The 20169-nt window shown below is 45.0% G+C and overlaps 1 protein-coding gene and 1 long non-coding RNA gene across 3 annotated transcripts in view; one reads left to right on the forward strand and one right to left on the reverse strand.

Moving 5' to 3' along the window:
- The window catches only part of LOC133273736 (uncharacterized), a 589959-nt gene that overhangs the window by 387744 nt on the left and 182046 nt on the right, over positions 1-20169 (forward strand). The window lies entirely within an intron of this gene.
- SYT13 (synaptotagmin 13) lies at positions 1745-19032 on the reverse strand. Of its 2 annotated transcripts, none has more exons than XM_061462104.1 (6): positions 18475-19032; positions 13426-13648; positions 11417-11557; positions 9472-9785; positions 5077-5206; positions 1745-4806 (listed from the first exon to the last, which is right to left on the reverse strand). In XM_061462104.1, exons 1-6 carry the CDS (start codon positions 18655-18657, stop codon positions 4502-4504), a joined length of 1296 nt encoding a protein of 431 aa, XP_061318088.1. In that variant the 5' UTR covers positions 18658-19032; the 3' UTR covers positions 1745-4501. The 2 variants fall into 2 exon arrangements, with proteins under 2 accessions (XP_061318088.1, XP_061318089.1); XM_061462105.1 differs by having other exon boundaries at positions 11417-11551; positions 18475-19031.

Here is a 20169-nt window from a genome sequence, read left to right on the forward strand (position 1 = left end):
GCACAAATTGCCTAAAATCAGACTAAATCACTTCTCTAGGAAGATCTAGCTCTGAGGGCAAGTCAAGGCAAAGCAACATATGGTTATAATCTATATTTTAACCAAGTAACTAGCCTCAAGTTATCTCCTCTGGCCTCTCAGTCCTGTCCAGAGGCCTCAGCATGAGACCACCTCTCCCAGGGCATGCTGGATGCAATATGGGAGCTGCATTTCTCATTCTGTTTTACAGTAGTTGTGTTGTTTGGGTTTTGTCTCTGGACAAGGGACTGTGAATCCCTGTCTTTAAATTTGTTTCTCTCTGTCCCTTGGTGACAGGACTGTTCATTCTGACCAGGTAGATTTCCCCCCACCCTCTGTTTTCATTTCCTTCCTCCCTGCAGTCTCTTGGCTTACAGCTTCTTCATGTTAATGGGTTTTTGCTATAACCCATTAACATGAAGAAGAATAATGAGACGAACAACATGAAGAAGAATAATCAGTGCAACCACCAAATAGCCACTGCGGACTCTAATGCCTATTTTTGGTCACACACACAGCTAAAGAACATTAATTGCCTGTGGGGGGTTTTTTTGCTGCTTCTCTTATGATGCAGTTTATAAGCAGCACCCTTTGATTGAAGACATTCGTGACGTTCCTGGATTTAGGAGCTGAAAACCAAAGGGTTGCCTGGCTCGGTTCCCTGTCCCTCCTGCACTTGGGTGATGCTTCACCAGCTTGTGTTGCTGAAGCTGCTGGATATGATGGCAGGATGCATTTCCAAACACGTTGCATTTGTATTCAGGACGTTGTCATCCACCACAACAGCTCCCTGCAGTTTGTCTGCTTGGACCAGTTTAGCATCTCCAGCCCTTGGGGTGCTGAGGCTTAGGGGCATACAGCATTGCTAAACAGGGATGAGGGCAGGGCCATGGCAGGCAATGGAATGCGGCGACAAACGGCTCCTATTAACAGAGTTCAAAAGGGCCTGAGCTGAGGGTCCCTGCCCCTCCAGTACCACACGTACGCAGCATTCCTCCTGCCCAGGAAAACCAGCGCCCTTCCCTGCTCCCGCTTCCAGCCCCAGCACATCAAATGCTGCCTCATTAAACAAGCACCCGTCAGGCTTTGTTCAGGTTGAGCTGAATGGGAGAAACATTCCTACCAGGATAAAATGCCCGACAACAGAAATGATCCAGCTGGGAAAGATGCATGAGCTTTCCCTCTTCCTTTTTTCCTATTTAAATCCCGTTGCAGCAAAGTGAGGCAACACCACCATTTGTTAACAGTGATGGCACCACTTTGCTCCTAAAACAGATTTGTAGTTAAGCAGTGTGTAGACACGTAAAAGGGACATTATGAGATTATGTGAGGGGCTGTGCCTTTAGAATGCCATAGGATTGCTGTCTAATTACAGGGTGTGCCAAAATCTCTAGGGGCAGATAATGCTGTTTACCATCAGTCACCAAGATGTTATAAAGGGTTCATTAAAATAAGCAGGAGACAGAACTAAAGAAATCTCTTGGCAGCAAGGCAAATATTTCGCCCTTTAGGCTTTCCGGTGCCAGCCAAATAGGTTCATACCGGGGGATTATCCTTATCGTTATCCTAAATAGAAGGGAGAATCACAGTGCTGCCAGGAGCCTCTTTGTGGAGTAGGCCAACATTACAATGACTTTTGCACTTCAAGGAAATAACGATTCCAAATCTGTATCTGCAGGCACCTATGAACAGAGCAGCTATTAAGAATGCACTATCAACCTGAAACCCTGTGTCTACTTTGCTTGCAGCATCCTACAGCTTTCAGTTAATAAACAAAGCCCCACAGAGCAAAACAAGAAGTCAATTATTTCTTGTTTAATTCCCCTCTAGCCAGTGGAGCAATACCAGAGATTGAAACATTAGCTCTAAGGTCCATTGGCGTACTTAGCTTGTCTGTTTGGTTGGCTGATCGGAGCTGTTTCTATCACTCTCTAAAATGATCCTGTAACTCCTGGCTCCACCAGCTTTAAAGGGAAGAGCAGTTTTACCTACAGAGGGTAACAGACTTTTCAGTGTGCATCAACCTTGTCAGTCTCTTCACAGAACCACAGCATCGCCGAGGATGGAAAACACCTCTGGAGATCATCTTGTCCAAACCCAGAGGGGTAAACTAGATCTGGTGGTTCAGTGTTGTATCCCATCAAGTTTTGTTTCCAAGGATGGAAACTCACAACATCCTCTCTTGACAACTTGTTCCAGTGTTTGGCCATCCTCAGAATAATTTTTCTTTGTTTTTATCATGTGTTCAAATGGAATTTCCTTTATTGCAATTTGTGCCCTTGCCTCTTGTCCTGTTACTGGACAGCACTGAAGAGTCTTCTCCTAGATCAGGTATTTATATATATTGCTAAGCTCCCCCCAGTGTTTCTTTTGACCAGGCTGAACAGACCCAGCTCTCTCAAACTCTCCTCATGCAGAAGGTGCTCCAGTCCCTTCATCATCTTCATGGCCGTTTGCTGCACTCTCTCCAGTAAGTCCATATCTTTCTTGCACCGGGGAGCTCTGAAGTAGATGCAGCACTCCAGATGTGCCCTCACCAGAGCTGAGTAGGGAGGATCACCCCTTTGACCTGCTCACAATGCTTTTCCTGTTGCAGACCAAGACACTATTGACCTTCTTTGCTGCAAGAGCGCATTGCTGGGTCATGTTCAACAGAATGCTCAGGTCCTTTCCTAGGAAGCTGCTTTCCAGATGGTCAGCTCCAGCCCCGCACTGGTTCATGCGGTTGTTCTTCTGCAGGTGCAGGACTTAGCTCTTCTTGTTGAACTTCAGGAAGGTCCTGTCAGACCATTTCTCCAGCCTCTCCACATGGCTCTGAATGGCAGCACAACTGCCTGGTGTATGAACCACTACTCTCAGTGTTGCACCATCTGCAAACTTGTTGAGGGCATACTCAGCCCTGTTGTCCAGGTCATTTAAGAAGATGCTAAGCAGTGCCATCCCCACTACCAGCTCCAGTCACCACTTAGTGACTGGCTTCCAGTTGAGCTTCCTTGCCCTGTTTGTAACTGTGCTGTCACTTCAGTCAGTTTTCAGGCACTGGTTTTGGTGTTTTCCCTTTGCCACCAGGATAGCAGCATGCGCTAGACTTGTTTGACTAAGCCATCAAAATGGGATGGGTACTAGATAAAGCTTAGCTTATATTCTGAATTGAACAGAGGATCAAGTTGACCCTGCAAATATGAAGTTCTCTGAGTTTTTCAGTGCTACAAACTACATGGTTCTGTTTTCAGACTGTTGAGTGCCTTGTCCCAGTTGAAGTCCTTTAAAGCTGTTGTCTACTCCTTTAAATGAAGTGGTAGGACAAGCAGTGTGCTTATGGGGTCATAACATCATCACTGCCAACGCCAGACTTTCAGGCCATCGAGACACAAAAGGACAGTAAACAGTAACATTTAAGCTACATCAAGTCTTGAATGTGCACACACAAAAAAACAAGCCTTGGGGAGTCTGTCTGGTCAGTGAATTCCTTCTGTCTGGAAGTGATGAAATACATGGCAGTTCTTAAGGGTTGGTTTTGAGTAAGGCTGGTATGAGGATTTGGGTGCAATAGTTAACTGTCAAACCAAAACCGTCAATCCACTGCTAAGGTATGAAATGATCTCATTTCTCTTCCCTCGTCTTAAATGTTGCCTGGAATAAAAGTATTTGAAATTTCCTAGCTCAGAAAAAAAAACAAACAGAAAACATGGCAGTAAGCAGAAAGATTTGGTCCAGGTTTTTGGAGGTGACTTCTTGTCTGTGTTTAGGGTCTTCCTGCGTGACGGTGTGGAAAGATAGAAGATATAGGTATTGTGCTGAAGGATCCTGAAACATTCACATTTTCAGTGGTTTTCATGAATCCTAAATATCAAACACTCCAGGAAACAAAAGTACATGAAGGTATTTGACTTCTTGTTTGGCAGTGTTTGCTTCAAAGGCTACATAGGATGATAGTGTTGACTGTCTCACTCTCTTCTTCCTCTGTTTTCTCTCTTAGTTCTAGATACCCATTTATTGCACATCTTCTTCACTCTCTTTCATATTGATACTTCATGTCTGCAGTGAAAGTCACTTCTGTGATCTGCATTTCTCACAGTCTTATAAAGTATTACGGAAAATAATGACTGGTAAAACATCCGCCACATGTTTGTGATTATGGAGCCAGCACTCATCAAGGACTTGAGTGACAGAGCCAGATGCCAAGGATGATCTTACATTTCCATGATACCTTTACTCCTCTACAGAAACAAGGACCTCACACAGATGACAGTGGGAATTAATTCAAATCATCCAGGCAGCCAACCCCCTTGTTTGAGAGAACCACTTGATCAGATGAGACATTGTCCTTTAAATACATTTTCCAGGCAGTCTCCCTGGCTAGGATGAGGCAGGAAAATCAGACAAGGGGGTATAAGAAGGATGCTGTGCTGGTAAGCTTTGTGGAGGGGAAGGTGAAATGCAGCTTATTCGCCCAGGCTCAGAGGCAGGAATCACCAGGAGCCTACATGTGGAGCTGGTGCCACATGGCGATCTGTCTCCTGGGGTTCCTCAGCATTTCTTCCCAATGGCTCCTCTCTGTGCCCGTGGCATGTAAGCCCAGGCTGCACTTGCCAAGCACGTGGCTCTGCCCAGCACCAACCTGGCTCAGCATTTCCAGCTCCACACTGGAGGCACGCAGGAGCTCTTGAGGCACCTCGAACATGATCATCTCGTTCCACACAGGGTTGATCTTGTGCTTTGCACGTTTGGTCTGCTTCTTCTTCAGCTTCAAGGACTGATGCCTCAGTGTCACCTTGACAGAAACATCTGTATAGGGAGTGGAAAGAGGCACCATGTTAATGAGCATGAGACAAAATGAATGCAAGAGAATTCTAACTAACTGGTGACTGAGAGAGAGAACAGGAGAAACATTGATCTTGGTTTTGGTTTTCACTTTTTAGCGATTATTCAAATCTCTTTGGCTTTCTAAGACAAACATTTACTTTTTTTCTGCCAAACAACCACACTTCCCACTTTCCTTCTAGATTTACATAACAGCAGAAACAACAGTCTCTGTTTTCTTGCTGTTCTACTCACCATTGCCAAGTAGATCTTTCAGCTGCTTGGAATGGAGGTTTTTAGCCTTGATGATCACCACCAGCAGGCGGTTCGCTGCTGGCAGGTAGCTGATGGAGAGCAGGACCTCCCCATGGCCCGTAGATGGCTCCTGGAAACAGAGATGAAGGAAGGGTTCCTTTTATATACAATCATGGCCATAACGTGGAATACTAGAGTACTATTTAGGAGCGCTAAATAGTATGAGGTGATGAACCGACCAAGTTGTCTCCGTGTCTTTGTACAGGGGATATCTTTCCAGTTACATTGGATGAGAATAAACTTGACAAAGATGTCTGTCCTCCACATTTAAGTTACTGCTTTCTTTTGTGAGTTATGCTTTCTTTTGTCATTGGAAAGTAACTGCTTCCTTACATCTACTTTTAGTGGAATATTTAATCAGAAGAAGAGGATTTGGGGCTGAACTACATGCAAGTAGTCAGATACTCATTTTTTGAGATTATCTAGCTGCTCTTTATTTACATCCCCTACTTCCATTATTCACTCTTCATTTCAGCTGCTACTGTGGATTTATATTAGATTCTAGGAAAATACCTTTACTATGGGGGTGGTGAGACATGAGAAGCTTGCTGTCCAGAGGAGCTGTGGCTGCCCCATCCCTGGCAGTGTTCAAGGCCAGGTTGGACACAGGGGCTTGGAGCAAGCTGCTCTAGTGGAAGGGGTCCCTGCCCATGGCAGGGATTTGGAACTGGATGAATTTTAAGGTCCCTTCCAACCCAAACCATTCTATGATTCTATGATTCATTTTCTCAGAAGGCCCTGACCTCACATGGACCGTGGTCCACACTGCCTAGCAGGAGTGTAGGTCTCCCTAGGAAAGAGTAGGATATACCCAGGGCTGTGCCACAGCCAGACCCTGGAGCTGGAGCTGGAGCTGAATCTTCTCTGACACCCTCACTTGATATAGTAAAAAGCCCACCCATCCTGAAATCCTCCATGAGCTCCACAGTGCTTTATCTCCTCTTCCTTTCCAGCAGTCTTCCCTCCAGCTTGTGGGCATCTCTCCCTGCTGCCCTGCGGGATTTCCTCCAGGACAAAGGCTTGGAACCATCGGTCCTCATTCAGCAGGGCACACTTTTGTTTTTCTTTCCTTTTCTTCTCTTTTATTCCTTTCTTCCCATTAGTGATTGGCCTCTTAGCCTCCTGACCTATCCTTCCCCCTTGCCTTGGGCAAGCACCCCCGGAGGGGGAAGCAGAGGGACCGCATCACCCATCACTCTTCCCTGGGAGAACAGTGCCATTTCCTCCTCGGGAGCTGGCTGGGAAGCAAGGGAAGCCAGGAAAGCCCATGCTGGTACATGCAGAGCTGCCAGCCTGTGGCAAGGAGCAAAAAGGGAGCAGTAATTCTCTCAGTGAGTAGGAGCTTGTGACAGAAATCTGCTTTAGTGTGAGGTTAATGACCCAGAAGAGCCCCAGAAAGCCAATGTCAATTCAATAGACTCCCTTTGGACTCCTTAGCATGATCTACACGCTTCAGGACAGGCAGCCCTTCTCCAGGCCATTTCTGTACTCTGCGCTATGCTTCTAAGTGAGCCATAAATATTTCAGATTGAGTTCTCACCCGGTTACTCACAACAGGCAGGGGCAGGCCCCTGTGTGCTCCCCAGGAGCCGACTGACTCTGCAGCAAACACGGTTGTCATCGCTGTCTGGTTTGAATGACTGATTTGTCATGCACAAATCAGGGGGGAGGCCATTAGCAAGGAAGCCTGAAATCCAATCCCAATTCAGCCCCAGTAAATCTCCTTCTCAAGAGCTCAGGTAGAAACAAAGGGCTCGTGTGCATTTCACTCGCATAAATCCTGCCCTACATCTAAGTAGATGCTAAAAAGCCCCACAACACAGAACCAAACAGAGGCAGATTCAAATAGATGCATATTCACTATGAAAGAATGGGTGTTTGTACAGGAATGGACAAATACAAATACCACCTCAGTACACAACCACAGTTAAGCCAGGTCATAAGCTGCTTTTGTTTATTTACTCCCTCTACATCTCACCAGGTCTCACACTATAGCTCTTGGCTAGAATTTGGTTCCTGTAGCTCCAGGCACACATAGATAACGTGGAGATTGGAGATAGGGGTCGGCAGGGCTCTGTAAACGTGCACACACACTCATGCACGTACACACAGACACACACACCACATCTGGTGCTTATGGCTCGCAAGCTCCTACTATTCTCATCAAGTTTTTGACCAGTCTGTATCCACATGAACACAAAACCTACAGTGGTTTGGTGCCTGCTGGAGTTTTGTGTGAGGAGACCAAGACAAAGGTAGTTTTCCTTCCCACTCCTTCTGGGATCTGTTTTCTGTATTTTCCTTTTTCCTATTAAATCCATAACCTGCCTTTTGTGCTACAATTCACACAACCACCAGAGCCTTTCAGTCTTCCCTTCTGTACAACAGGACAGAAAGCATCAGGGAGTTATCAATGAATTACGTGTGCATCACAAAGGGGAAGGTGCTATTCGAGGAGCCACTATCATCACTGTCATTAGCAAGGCAGTGGGAGGGAAGGAAGACAAGATAAGGATATCAGCCCGCAGGATCTGTGTTTGCATTGCTCACAGAACTCACTGAATTCCTGAATACGAATTGCGCTACCTGCTTAGCTCTGAGCTCCTTCCCTTGTGTGTGGGAGAATCACTGGGAAGGCAGGGATGAGATTTCTGCCTCTCATGGCATCTCAAGGAAATGTCAGACTTTGTTTAAAGCCCAGAAACTTTGTTCCTGGATGGATGCTGTCAAAAATAGCTCCTCTTTTTTATCAGCTCCTCCTCACTCCCTCCCGCTCTGGTTCTCAATGACTGATTCAGGATCTGTATATAAGCTCTCTGTGCAATGGTTGGCTCTCTCAGGTCCCAGATGACGCAAATTCAGCTTTCACTGCACATCCTCAGCTCAAACTGGGGCACTGCTCAGCAATGCTGTGAGTGTTAACCTTGTGCTGTCAGCCTGGAGAAGAAATGAATGCTGCCCTGTTCCTTTGCAGAGTTGTGGAGCTGGACCAAGGCAGAATTCCCAGCGTGTCAGGACTCCATCGGGTGCCCTTGAGTGACAACTGACCATTGCTGTGCACAGGCTGTTCCTTGGGTATTGCTTACAAAGCAGAGATTGCAGTAGATGAGGGGGAGGCTCCATCTATCTCAGTTTAGGAATTTAAATCATTGGAATAATTACTTTCGGACACCTCTTTTTGCAGCAGTGGATTGGGAACTGAGTTCAATTTAGCTGTTAGGCTGCTCATTATTAATATGCAGCTATTTAGCCTGGTTCTTGAAGCTTATTAAACCTCTCATTTGTTTCTGCTGCCTCTCTCTCTGCCAGAGGATTTTTAAAGGCCAGCACTGTTAACATTCAAGTGGTGATCAGGTAAATGAGCATTGTAGGAAATCAGACATTCTAACTCTGTACTCGGTGCCTGTGGCCATCCCAGTGGAGAGCCCTCACCCCCGATGGTGATAGGCAATCATTTATTTCAGCATGAGTAGCGACAGCGATTCTGTTGTTTTGCATTGCTCACCCCATATACCAGAGTACAATAGGTACCCACTTGTAGCAATGTACTAGTAGCAACAATAGCAGCATGTTGTTAAGTGCATTGCTGCTGCTAAAAGAAGAATCTAGATCATGGCAAGGAAAAGGCTCCTGAGGAGATGTGCAAGAAGTTAGTGCATGTGAAGCATCCCCTGTACCTACTTCAAGTACTGGTGTAATCTTCTCTCCATTTTCCCTGCCTGTGCAGCTGGATAAGGAAGGAAAAGGAGGGTTTAATGTTTTAGACCAACACAATGCAATGAGTGATGTTTTGACATCTACCAGAACATACAGCACTGGATTGATCCCAGAAGGATAAGTTGTCTTCAGGCCAGCATTTCGGTCCCAACAATGTACTTCATTCCTAGCTTAAGGCTCCCTGAGGTGTCCCTATATGCCTCACCCACATCCAGCTCTGCAGAGTCCCTCCATCCTGCTCTGTAAGCACTCATTCTGGTGTTCCAGATCTTGCTACTATGGTCCTGCATCACTAAATCACAGAAGCCCATATAACTTCTAGACATAGGCTTTAAATTAGAGATACCGATGTCAAGGGTCGTGTAATTGAAGGAGGAGGCGAGGGAGTTCTGACACATCTTAACTGCCAGAAGCTGTAGATGGAAGGGCTGGTTGATGAGCCTTTGGTTGTTTTCTGGAATGGTTTTAGCTAGAGACCAGCACAGAGCAGTGCAGAGTGATATCTGCAGTCACACATCACCCCTCTAAACCTTGCTCCAAACAAATACAGCCACCCACTGACATGGAAGAGGCCTTCTCTTGCCCAAACCAAAATCATTAGAATCCCCGGGTCCTTACCTTCTCTGGGATCTTTAGCCTTTCCCATTGGGCTGTCCCAAAGGACTCCTCCATGTTAGCAAGGCTCAGTTTGAGTTCCCCCACAATGCTGTGTCTGGAGAACTTGTCGCAGTTTCTCAGGGTGAGAGTCAATGTCCCCTCCGGCATCTCCTCCTCTGTTAATGGGAATCGCAGGACCTCCTCCCAGAGGGTGTGAAGCACCTTCTTCTTCAGCTCTGTTTGGGCTTCAGCAGTGCCAGATTTGCTCACCAGCGTACCCAGTACGTAGCAATGGCAGCCAGCATCTTGGTCCCCACTCATTCTGCCATGCATAGCTGGAAGAGAATGATTGATTTTAAGGACCTCTCACAAAAGGCAGCCCTAAAATATCTGTGACTAAACTGCTCATTTATGAGAGCCATAAAATAGAGCAGCTTCACAGACATTGACCCCTGTTCCTGCTTGTACGGGGCAGACTAAGCTGTGAGCCCATGCTGTGGTGTTTTGCTCACGCTGCACAATGTCCTTGTCCTTCTGCTGCTGCAAAAGGATGCTGTTAGTGCTTGGGAGAGTAACAGCTAAGTTCAAGGAAACATGCTCTGTTGAAAGATGCAGAGCAGCAATGAGCTGAGCCTCAGCATGGCACAGGGACTGGCAGCTCCCATTTGCTTTTACACAAAGAAAGCCTATTACAAAGGCTTCAAAAAGCATTATGGTCAGTCACAGACATCAGAGATGGGAGACACCTCGCTCTTGGCACACATCCACCCCTGCAGGCCAGTGGGGGATATATCTAAGGGTTATTACAGTTTGCTTGTACAACCTCTGGTAAATGAGTCCTTCAGAAACCATCCCACAGCCCCAGAGATCTTTGTCAAGAGACGTTTATCCCTAGTTTTATATCCCTTTTATGTTGAAAAGCCTGGAGTGAGAACAGACAGCTCCTCATGAGCTCCCGTGTCCCATAGTCTGTGGGGTCTACTGGTTTCTTGGGGAGCAGAGCTGGATCCTGCTGGGTGACAAAGGGGCTCTAAGGGATGAGGAGGAAGAGAAGGTGCAGGTTCTCCTGCACCACACATGCAGGAGATCCGTGGTGGCAGCCAATAGTCATGGTGTCCTCCCTGGAAGGGAGCTGAGGGCTTGCTGCTGGCAGGCAACTCACAGCAGTGGCTGCCGTTTAGCACCCTTCCGATTCTCGGCTCAGAGGGTGTGATTTGATGAGGTTTCCACAGAGATCTGCACAGTGCATGAATTATTCACTCAGCTTATTTTGCTTTCCCAGAGGAACTGATGATGCTCCAGCCCTGAGCAGAGAAGCTGTTACAGTTGTCAGTTCCCACTTCAGAGAGTGACACAGAGCCTGGCTGCGTGGCCAGGCGCAGCAGAGGAGCCTTCCTCAGTGGACTACAAGATAAGTTTGGTGTCTCCAGCTCAGACCTTGACTGGAGGAAGAGGCAGTAAGGAGTGGGTCAATCGAAGAATGCAAGTTATAGAGAGGAAGGAGACAGCAATCCTGTTCCCATTGCCCCAAAAGAAAAAAATAGAAAGAAGAGGTTGCTTTGTACCCCGAGGAAGGAGAGGCCCATCTTGGTGCCTGACTTCTGCTTTTGAGCTCTGCAAACAATTGTTCTCCATCCCTGGGGACATTCCAGACCAGGCTGGATGTGGTTCTGGGCAACCTGATCTAGTTGAAGATGTCCCTGCTCATTGCGACATGGTTGGACCAGATGAGCTTTGAAGGTCTCCTCTGACCCAAACTATTCCATGTTTCCATGCTCACTTCAATCACTGCCATCCCCAGGTATTCCTATTCTGCAAGAACAGAACCAGTGAAATAGCCAGTGGTCCTGGGGGCATTTATTGGTTTTAAGGTAGGAGGGGAACTCTCTATAAAATCAATGGTACAAGGTGTCTTGTACTCTCCAGATGGAGAATGACTGACCGGTGGAAGACCTCTGCCCCTTACCTTCCAGAAGGGCCACACGCAGCTCAGCTCTTTCTTGATCATACAGCAGGGAGTAGCGCAGCTCAGGGGCCTGGTTACAGCTGGCTGCCCTCTCGGGGTTCAAGTGCTCCGTGACACACACATCCTTTACTACACCTGCAACTGAAATAACGCCTTTAGCAAGCAGGTCTTTACCTTCCAAGGAGCACAAAACCACCCTGTCTTGACTTGGCTTTTCTAAGCGTCTTACTATTCTTGCTCCTTGTGTGCAGGAATGTCATTTCTATTCCTTCTTCCTCCATCATATCTGCTTTTTGCACCGTTTTCTCACCCTTTCAGCTCTTTCTATAGCACTTGGACAAGCCTTCTGCTCTCCACCACTTTGTGCTCTAAGATGGTTCACACACTTGCTCTTTTACCTTGTGCCTAAGCCAAGGTGTCAAAACTACACTCATTACTTGTTATATTGGTTTATATTGGTTTTAACTTGCATTGAGGAATTGAATATTGTGTTCCCTGGAATGAGAACATGAACCTGCTTTTGAGCTGCTGTGCTTTAGTTCAGATCTCTCTAAATCTTTTTATTTTTCATTTTAACAATATAGTCTTTGCCATGTAGAAGGCATCTATTCCCATAACTCTTGACCAGGTGGAAGTTAATGAGCTTGGGAAGCTGAGGCCATTGCTCCATGTATGATTTTGAATTCGAGTACGTATTTTATATTGAAACGAATCAAACTGCAAGACTAAAAGGGAAGCCACAGCTTTTTTTGTCATCAAAAGCTGTTATCTGCAAGGTCAGTTCTGATTCACACAGAAAATAATAGTGGGACTAGCACATTTCCTCCTAAAAATCTCAGCCAGCCACAGTCCAGATCAGTTCAATGTGACACCAAAATAAGAACGCAACAATTCTTGCTTTATTTCAGCAACACTTGAGCTACGAAATCAGGCGCAGCAGGAAGCAAACTTGCTTATGTCATTAGCAGTGCAGGGAGGCTCTTACACCAACACACTTACATAAAGCTTTAGCCCACATGCAGCCATCCTCCTTCAGCCTCTCCACCCTATAATCTTCTCCCTGACACCCAAGGATGTGGCTCAGACAGCTTCTTCCTCCAATGCAGCTGCTTCCAATGGTTTGTACTTTTCCATACTCACAAGTGTCAAGGTGGAGGGGATAATGTAGGAATCATCCTCCCAGAAGGACAGAAATATGACCTCAAACAATTCCAAAAACCTAAACTCTTTTATAAAGCCATGGCAGATGGCACCGTGTCCCTGGCAAATCATCAGGAAGATTGTATTAATTCAGTAACCATAAGAGTCAATTATTCTGTTAAAAGACAGTTGTGGATGTAAAGATCAGTATGGAAGCAACCCAGACATGCTGCCAGAAGTACATAATTAACACTGCATTTTCTCTAAGACCCCAGGAATCTTATGTTCCAGGCTTTGGCATGTTACCCTTTGGGCTGGCTGGAAACAAGAATTCTGTTTGGCAAAAGAACCTGAGGTGTCAGCCTTTGGTTTCAGTGATCATTAAAGCCAAGGGTATCTCACCAAACCAGTGGGGAAAATAAGAGCAGAGAAAATAAAGTAGAAGCTTAAACCTCTGCTGCCAATATCCTTGGTAGGGACAGTTGGCATTTGTCCTGGAGGAGCTACTCTGCCTAGTTTTGGTCAGATACCTCACCTATATTCTAGCAAATGGTCTCAGTAAAACTACACCAAAACGTGCTTTTGTGCAAAATGTCTGCTTCCAGTGAACAAAAGATGTTTAAGTGAAACCAATTCAGAACCAGACACAACTACAGCTTTGTCAACAGGCTGTCATGATCTACATGACTACTAACTACTAAACACATGCATTGGAGACTGAACTCAGTATGTTCATTACAAGAAAGCAAAAAGCACCCATGTCTTTGTTTTCCCATTTACTTCTCTAACTACAATCACATTATGCTCAGAAGCGTTACAGATCTACACTAAGAAAAGCAATTGTTAGCATGAAGACCAAATGCTCCTACCGTTTTGTGGGAGAACAAACAGCTCTTCATTGACTTGGATCTTCATCCTGTTCTCATCCAAACCAGCCTGTTTTCCAGTAGCTGGTTCTTCTGTTGTCTTCAGGGAGTACTGCGTGTAGTTAACAATTTCAGGTGAAGTTACTATGGGTTTGGGGCCATAAATGTTGGGAAACTTCAGGAGTGCTCGAGGCTGGACTGGCTCTGCCGTTTTCTTAACGTTGAACTGCAAATTAAAACCTTGTTTATTACTTTTGTGCTGATTACACTAATTCTTCTGATTCCCTCAGTGCTAACCAAGCTAAGAACAAGGAAGAAAAGATGATGCCTCTAGTCATTCTTACCATCATTGTTTCTTGGGGTGTAAGAACCATTGTCTGTATGCCCAGGGATATTCTTGCCAAAGCCAATACCCTTGTACCTGGTGTATGTCTTTCCAGATTTACCCCCCTGTAGATGTTTGGTTGCAACAAGAAAAAGGTATGTTCTTAATGTTTGATTATTCCTCTGTTCCCGTATCAGTAAATCCTTCTCTCATAAGTCTGTGTTTTCTCTTAGAAGCAAAACCAGCCATGAAGTTAATTTTGCTGTAGAGATGTATGGTATTTGTTTCCAATTCAGCCTCTCGGACTATTTCTTGGCTCTGTGGACCAGAGCTCTGCCTGACCCAGAGGCACACATTTCCCCTTTATTACACCAGGATTGAAATTTGGATTCCAGTTTGTTCCTAACGTTTCAATTCCCTGCTGAATTGTGGACATGGAATGAGAGGAAGGATCTGACAGGCAGTGTCATGCCCAGGCAGCCCAAGCAAAGTCTGTCACAAAGGCATGGCTGTTCCCCCAAAACAATGAAAAATACGTTAGTGGAATATAGCAGTTCCTCTTTCCTTATGTCCCAAGAAAGGATCCTGTCTGCTGACTACTGAAATCATTCCTTATTCATTTATATTTGGATTCATCTACATGAAGGAACAAAAGCAAATGACCCTTGCACCAGATTTTATTAATGTTTCCAAAACACAAAAGACAAAAAGCAGAAGTAAACCTGCCATTTTGCTGGATTATTGTGCAGTGGGATCGCCTCCAACCCTGCCGCCTGCCAACCCATTCTGTGTTAAATATAGATTGAGGGTGAGCCAGAAAATGTTTGCAATTGTAATTAAAGTTTTTCATTAATGTCACTGTTTCCTATTAATAATGAATATAAATGATGCCCTCAAGCACTTGCCTGTGTTGGGATGGTGTGCTCCCAGTTCACATGTCCTGAGGGAGCATACCTATCCCTCAAGAAACAGAGCTGAAGAAAGGGAGCTGTCTTGGATTTTAGCTCTTTAGTCATACTCTGCTTATGGAGCTCATAGCACCATGGTTACATGCACTTGGCAGTGGTAAAGAGCTATTTAGGTCACTGACTCCATGTTCTCAAGGTGCATCAGTGTTTAAGAAGTCCGCTGTGTAGCACAGCGTTTTGTCTTGTTTAATTTGAAGGGCTCTGACAGAGAAGTGGGCTGAGAAAGAAAGACGTCACTGTGTGCAGTCCCCACCTAGCATTCAGCTGAGTTTAGATGTTGTGTAAATCACATGGTGCGGGTCTGTGAGTGAGATCCCTCTTTTAGACATGTGAGCCACATCAGTCATAAAATATTTAGGCAACTTGAAGTTACTCATCCAAACCTTAAACGCAGTTCTCCATTCTTCTGCAATTAAAGCAGACCAACCAAGCAAAATAGGTTAGGAACCACTAGACAACAGCATGAAAAAACAGGCACTTTTGTTCTGCAAAGGCATTACTTCTAACACACACATAGTGCCTGCCATGGTGCTCAGCATCCGCTGTTCTTTCTCTCCTGAAGCTGCTGTATAGGGCTGCTGTCCTGCCAATCACTGACGAATCACTGACCATCACACCTGAGCATTATGCCTGGCACTTTGGGATCCTTTGGGATGAAGAAACACCGTACAAATGTGAGGTATTTTCAGTACAATCTTTTCTTCCACTTGCTAAAAGGCAGACATTTAGTCAGGAAATCCATCAGCATACATCCATACAGCAAGTAAGAGCTCCACTGGGTCTCAGTATTCCTCTTGTCTGTCTGCTCTGCAGAATTAGAGATGAGAGACATATGCAAGCACAGTGGGACTAACCCACCCCCTCTTCCAATTGCATCTGCCTCTGTTTATTATTTTTGCTGCCAGCTCTGTTCCCAAGTGCTGTCTGCTAATCCAGTTACGTAGCAATGCCCTATGAAAGCTCCAAATCAGCAGCAGTATCTTAAAAGAAAGAGATGAACAGAAGAGTTCAGATAGTTCTGCATAAAATGCATGAAAGCAAAGGAACCAAAAGTAGCAAGAAGGCTGCAAATGACCCTTCAGGGTCCCTGCCCAATGTCCCTCAAGCAATGCACCAAATTATTGCCATTGCTGGATGTGTTTAGGAATCCTCATCTGCACATTTTGCTGAGACTTTGCATATTTCCAGCAGTTTTAATGGTTCTGTAGATATATCTTTGCGTTTGAGCTTTTCCTCCTCACATATGCAGGGCATGTCCCTCGGGAGCCTCTGTCTATAGCAAATACAAGCATTGCTGTCATGGGAGACATGACAAGTGAATAAAATGCAGTCTTGCTTCGTCTCTCTTTTGTCAACCCTGTTTATCAGAATCAGTGGCCCTGACAGGCTTCAATAATTATGTCAAGCACTGGCTAGGACATACAGGATATTAATGCAGAAGGGAAATAGTCCCAACAGAACAATTTATAAACGTAGACACAGATGATAAAACTTCACAAGCTCGGAACTCAATCTGAGATTAACGCCATCAAGGTATAGACTGATTCTGAATCACTGACAACACAGGGGAATGCATGTTCCTGGCAAGAAAACTATTTTAACTGGCACAAAAAAAAAACATGTTTAAACATACTGAATATTCAAACTAAGAACATTTTGCACTTTCTGTGACAGAATGTTCATTCGGCTGCTAGAGTTTGTCCAGATTTCTTTAAAAGGAAAAAGGCTAAAATCAAACCCAGTAACATCATTAGAAATAATACTTGTAATTAGAAAGTCTACAGTGCTAAAGGAGTACAATCACTCAGGTAACAGTCATACATGGAGGCCAGGTTGAATAATTCAACCCCTGTTGGTCAAGTACTGGATTAAGTTATGGAGAAACATGATGAGTGCAGAAACGTTGCGAGGACCATAAGCTGATAGCTGCTGGGTATGAAAGCTTGGTTGGACTTCACAGTGACTTATTGCTTATTTCAGTCGTGCAAGCAGGATGACACCCTGCAGGACAAACTCCAGGATGGATTAACGTTTTCACAAGATACAGTCCAAAAGGTTGTATAAAAGGAAAATGACCAGTCCAAGGGTCGTGGAGTTAAGGTAATGATTTGAGTGGTTTCTGAGCCAGAAGATTACAACGACAAAAGTTCTCTTGTAGAAAGAGACTGATGGTAAAGTTATCTGTGGTTAGCGTTGTTCCAGACAACAGCTAGATAAAATGCTATGCTAAGTGATATGGCTGTCCAAGTTACACAGTTCTCATTCATTTTAACAGTAAACTAGGAAAATCTCAACATTACTATACATCCGTATATACGAGACTTGGCAAATCCCCTGTATGGGTCAGAAAAGACAAGAAAAGGACATGACAAAACTATCAGACACGATAGCAGGTGAAATTCATCCTAGGAAAATAGAAACAGATCCTTGGACATATTCACTGTGCTCATAGGTGAATGCTCTGAATTAGCAGCAACCCCTTGAGAAGTCCTAAACTCAGTGCAGATGTTCATCCATGGTCACTGGAGCAATCCTCCCTCCCCTAAGCAACCAAAAGCTCTGGGAACATGATTCTGTGTATCTGCACCAGATCTTGCAGTACAATTAGTAGATCTGGTCATCTTTTCTCTGAGCAAACTGCAACAGAAACAGGAGGATGCCAGGGCTCTTTTCTAGTAAGAGCCTGAGAGCAGTAGCCAAAGAGAGCTGAATATGTAATTACAAACATCACAGAGTTCAATTAGGACTCCTGCTACCCTCTTTAAGAATACAAAAATAACAGGCAGCTTAGTTAATTAGAAGGCAAACAAAGACTGTTATACAACGGGTCACTGGTCTTTGGAAGTGGCTAACATTTGCTTGAATGGCTAGATGAAAGCGAAAAGGATGTAGGCACATACAAACATCGAGCAACAGGTAGTACTTTCAGAGACTGATCAGCGTGATAGCTCATGCTAAAGACCATAATTAATGAAGGAAATCAGTCAAATATTTCCTTTTGAAGGAGAGCTTCCCATTAATAAATGTATTAGCAGGGTCATATAATTCCCCTTGCTCTCTGTTGTACTGAGGTCAGGGGTAAATCAGGGGTTTTGGATTCTAACAAGCAACAAAGACCACACAGGCATGCTGGATGTCATCCATACTCCACATTGCTGTTAGAGTAAATGAAAAAGCAATTCACACTGTGATGAGGTTGTCCAGTCACCGCACTACAGATTGTCACATTTTATTATCATTACAGTGCCTCATTTTAACTTCACACATAATTAATCCCCTCAGTCAGAGGGGCAGAGGGAGGAGGAGGGATGGTTTTCACAAGAAACCAGCTGTTGACAGGGAGCTATCCTGCAGGACCCATAAGATACTGTGGATAGAGTTAGAGAAATAGCTGCTATAGGAGATCCCAGCAGGAGTCATCTCCTCTTTACAACGCTGCATGCACATGGTAAAGTCCAGTCTTTCCTTAGAAAATCATTTCCTTTGTGATCTAAGCAGCATTTCCAGTCCTCCTCCCCTATTTTTCCCGTTAGCAGCTCTCTCTTTGGCAATGTGGCAGCTGTCTCCTGCTCCAGTAATTCCATGGGTCACTGAGCCCATCTCGGCTATCCCCTCACTCCTCCTCCCATTAACAAGCTGCCACATCCTGAACACAGTAAGCAGATAAATAGGCAGCAGAAATCACATGCTGAGAAGCCGAACAGAAAAGTTGCATCCCCACCCTCTGCATTTAAAGGTAAATCAGAGACTGTGTCTTACTTGCTGGACTGGCTGAAGCACACTGGGCTTAGTATTTTCCGTGTCCTCCTCTTGGTCCTTTTCTGAGAGTCCTTTCCCAGGTTGCTTGCATTTGCAGAGGCAGGTGAGACCGCAGAGGGCAAGGATGCTAGTTGCAGTCCCTAAGGTAGCCCCCAGGGCTATCACTGGGGCAGATAAAACCATTGTCCTGGGCTGCACAGGAACAGAAAGCACAGAAACCCTGTGACTCCTTCTCCTCCCTGGGATAGCAGCTCTCTCACATCCACTTTGATTTCTATCCTGGCTTCATTCTCCTTGAAAGTCTGAAAACAATTCTCTTGTGCAGCAGTGAAAAAGGGACCAATCTAGAGACAGAGATAAATCATCCCACCTTTGCTAGGCAACAAGGCTACCTTTCTATCCTAATGATGGAGTTTCTGCTCCAGGTCAGGTAGAGGAAATAGTGATTGTGGTGCCTGCAATCTCCATATAGCTGCAAACAGGCAGTTTTCATTGAAGCCTGTTCTCCAGCTCCACTGGGAAAAGTCTGATGTGTGATAGAGAGGAAAGACGTCAGCAGAAGGGGCTGGGCCTTGCTAGCTAACTCACAGAAAGTGCATCCAGCTCCCTAGCAATATTTCTGAGGGCTAGCTTGCTAATTTGCTCAAAGAGGTTGAATTTTCCTGTCCCATAGCAAAGACAGTGATTGCCAAAAAGTGCTGGCTGAAGAAACCCTGTTAGGATGACACTGCATGGTAGCACTACAGTCAGAGTAAAGCCTGTGTGTAACCCAGGCAGAACTTTCTCATTCTTCAGAAGCTGGGCAATAAACACATGCAATAATGAAGCACTGTCCCGATTCCACCACCTTCCCCTTGAAGCTCAGGGTCTGAATCTTTTGGAGCTGCTTTCTGTTGCATCAATGCAAAGCAGAGCTTCCATTTAAAAAGACAGCAGAAAAGCCAATCGAACAAGACACACTGGTGCATATGCTGCTTCCTCTGGAGAGGATGAGAGAGCAAACAACATATGCTCAGTATTACTCACACTGCTTACTACACTGTATGAGGCTGACACTGGAAGAACCTACATGAATAGACCTGAAAGGCTAAAAGTCCATCTCAGCTTTCTGTTGAGGTGGTGGAGTGATTAACTTTCTCTGACTCATCTATTTTTGCCTTGTTTCTCAACTGCCCACCTTGGGGAAGTGGGGAATAAATGCCATCTTTTGCTGTGTTTCCTGTGACACATACAGCCATTTTCCAGGTACTTCACAAGTGGTACCTAGTGGCCAGAAGATGATTATAATTCTGGGTCATTATATATCTGGGCCAGAGTGGAACTAGTATGGCAAAAGCAAAATATTCCTTATAAGACTCTGGAAAAAATACTCAGTTCTACTGGGAGTTTCTTTGTCTTTCTATTTTGGAGTACAATTTGTGCCTGTAGATCAGGGGAAATGAAAGGACTATGTACAGAGAAATTCAGGGGTTTTATCTTTATGCAGCTCAGGTTGTGCCATAAACTTTTCTTGCCATTTTTTTGATGCTTCACGTCTCACTGATGATGACTCTCTCAACCTTTGTTCCATTGTAGATGACACGTTCACCTCTCTGGCACAAAGCTTCCCTCACGCATCCAATTCTCACTTTAATTGCTAAAGATTCCTCTTCAACACTGTAGCATCCTTATGGATGCAGTGCACATCCTGTCATC

The sequence above is a fragment of the Pezoporus flaviventris genome, unplaced genomic scaffold (genome assembly GCF_033815535.1).
Source record: "Pezoporus flaviventris isolate CSIRO_AGI_PZ_B2104156 unplaced genomic scaffold, CSIRO_AGI_Pfla_v1 ptg000035l, whole genome shotgun sequence".
Classification (NCBI taxonomy): domain Eukaryota; kingdom Metazoa; phylum Chordata; class Aves; order Psittaciformes; family Psittacidae; genus Pezoporus; species Pezoporus flaviventris.

Coding starts and splice junctions, on each gene's coding strand:
- SYT13 (XM_061462104.1), bottom strand. CDS start 18,657: ATGGTTTTATCTGCCCCAGTGATAGCCCTGGGGGCTACCTTAGGGACT. Junction 9,786..11,416: donor GCGTGTGGCCCTTCTGGAAG/GTAAGGGGCAGA, acceptor ATTCTCTTCCAG/CTATGCATGGCAGAATGAGT. Junction 5,207..9,471: donor GGCTAAAGATCCCAGAGAAG/GTAAGGACCCGG, acceptor CTCTGTTTCCAG/GAGCCATCTACGGGCCATGG.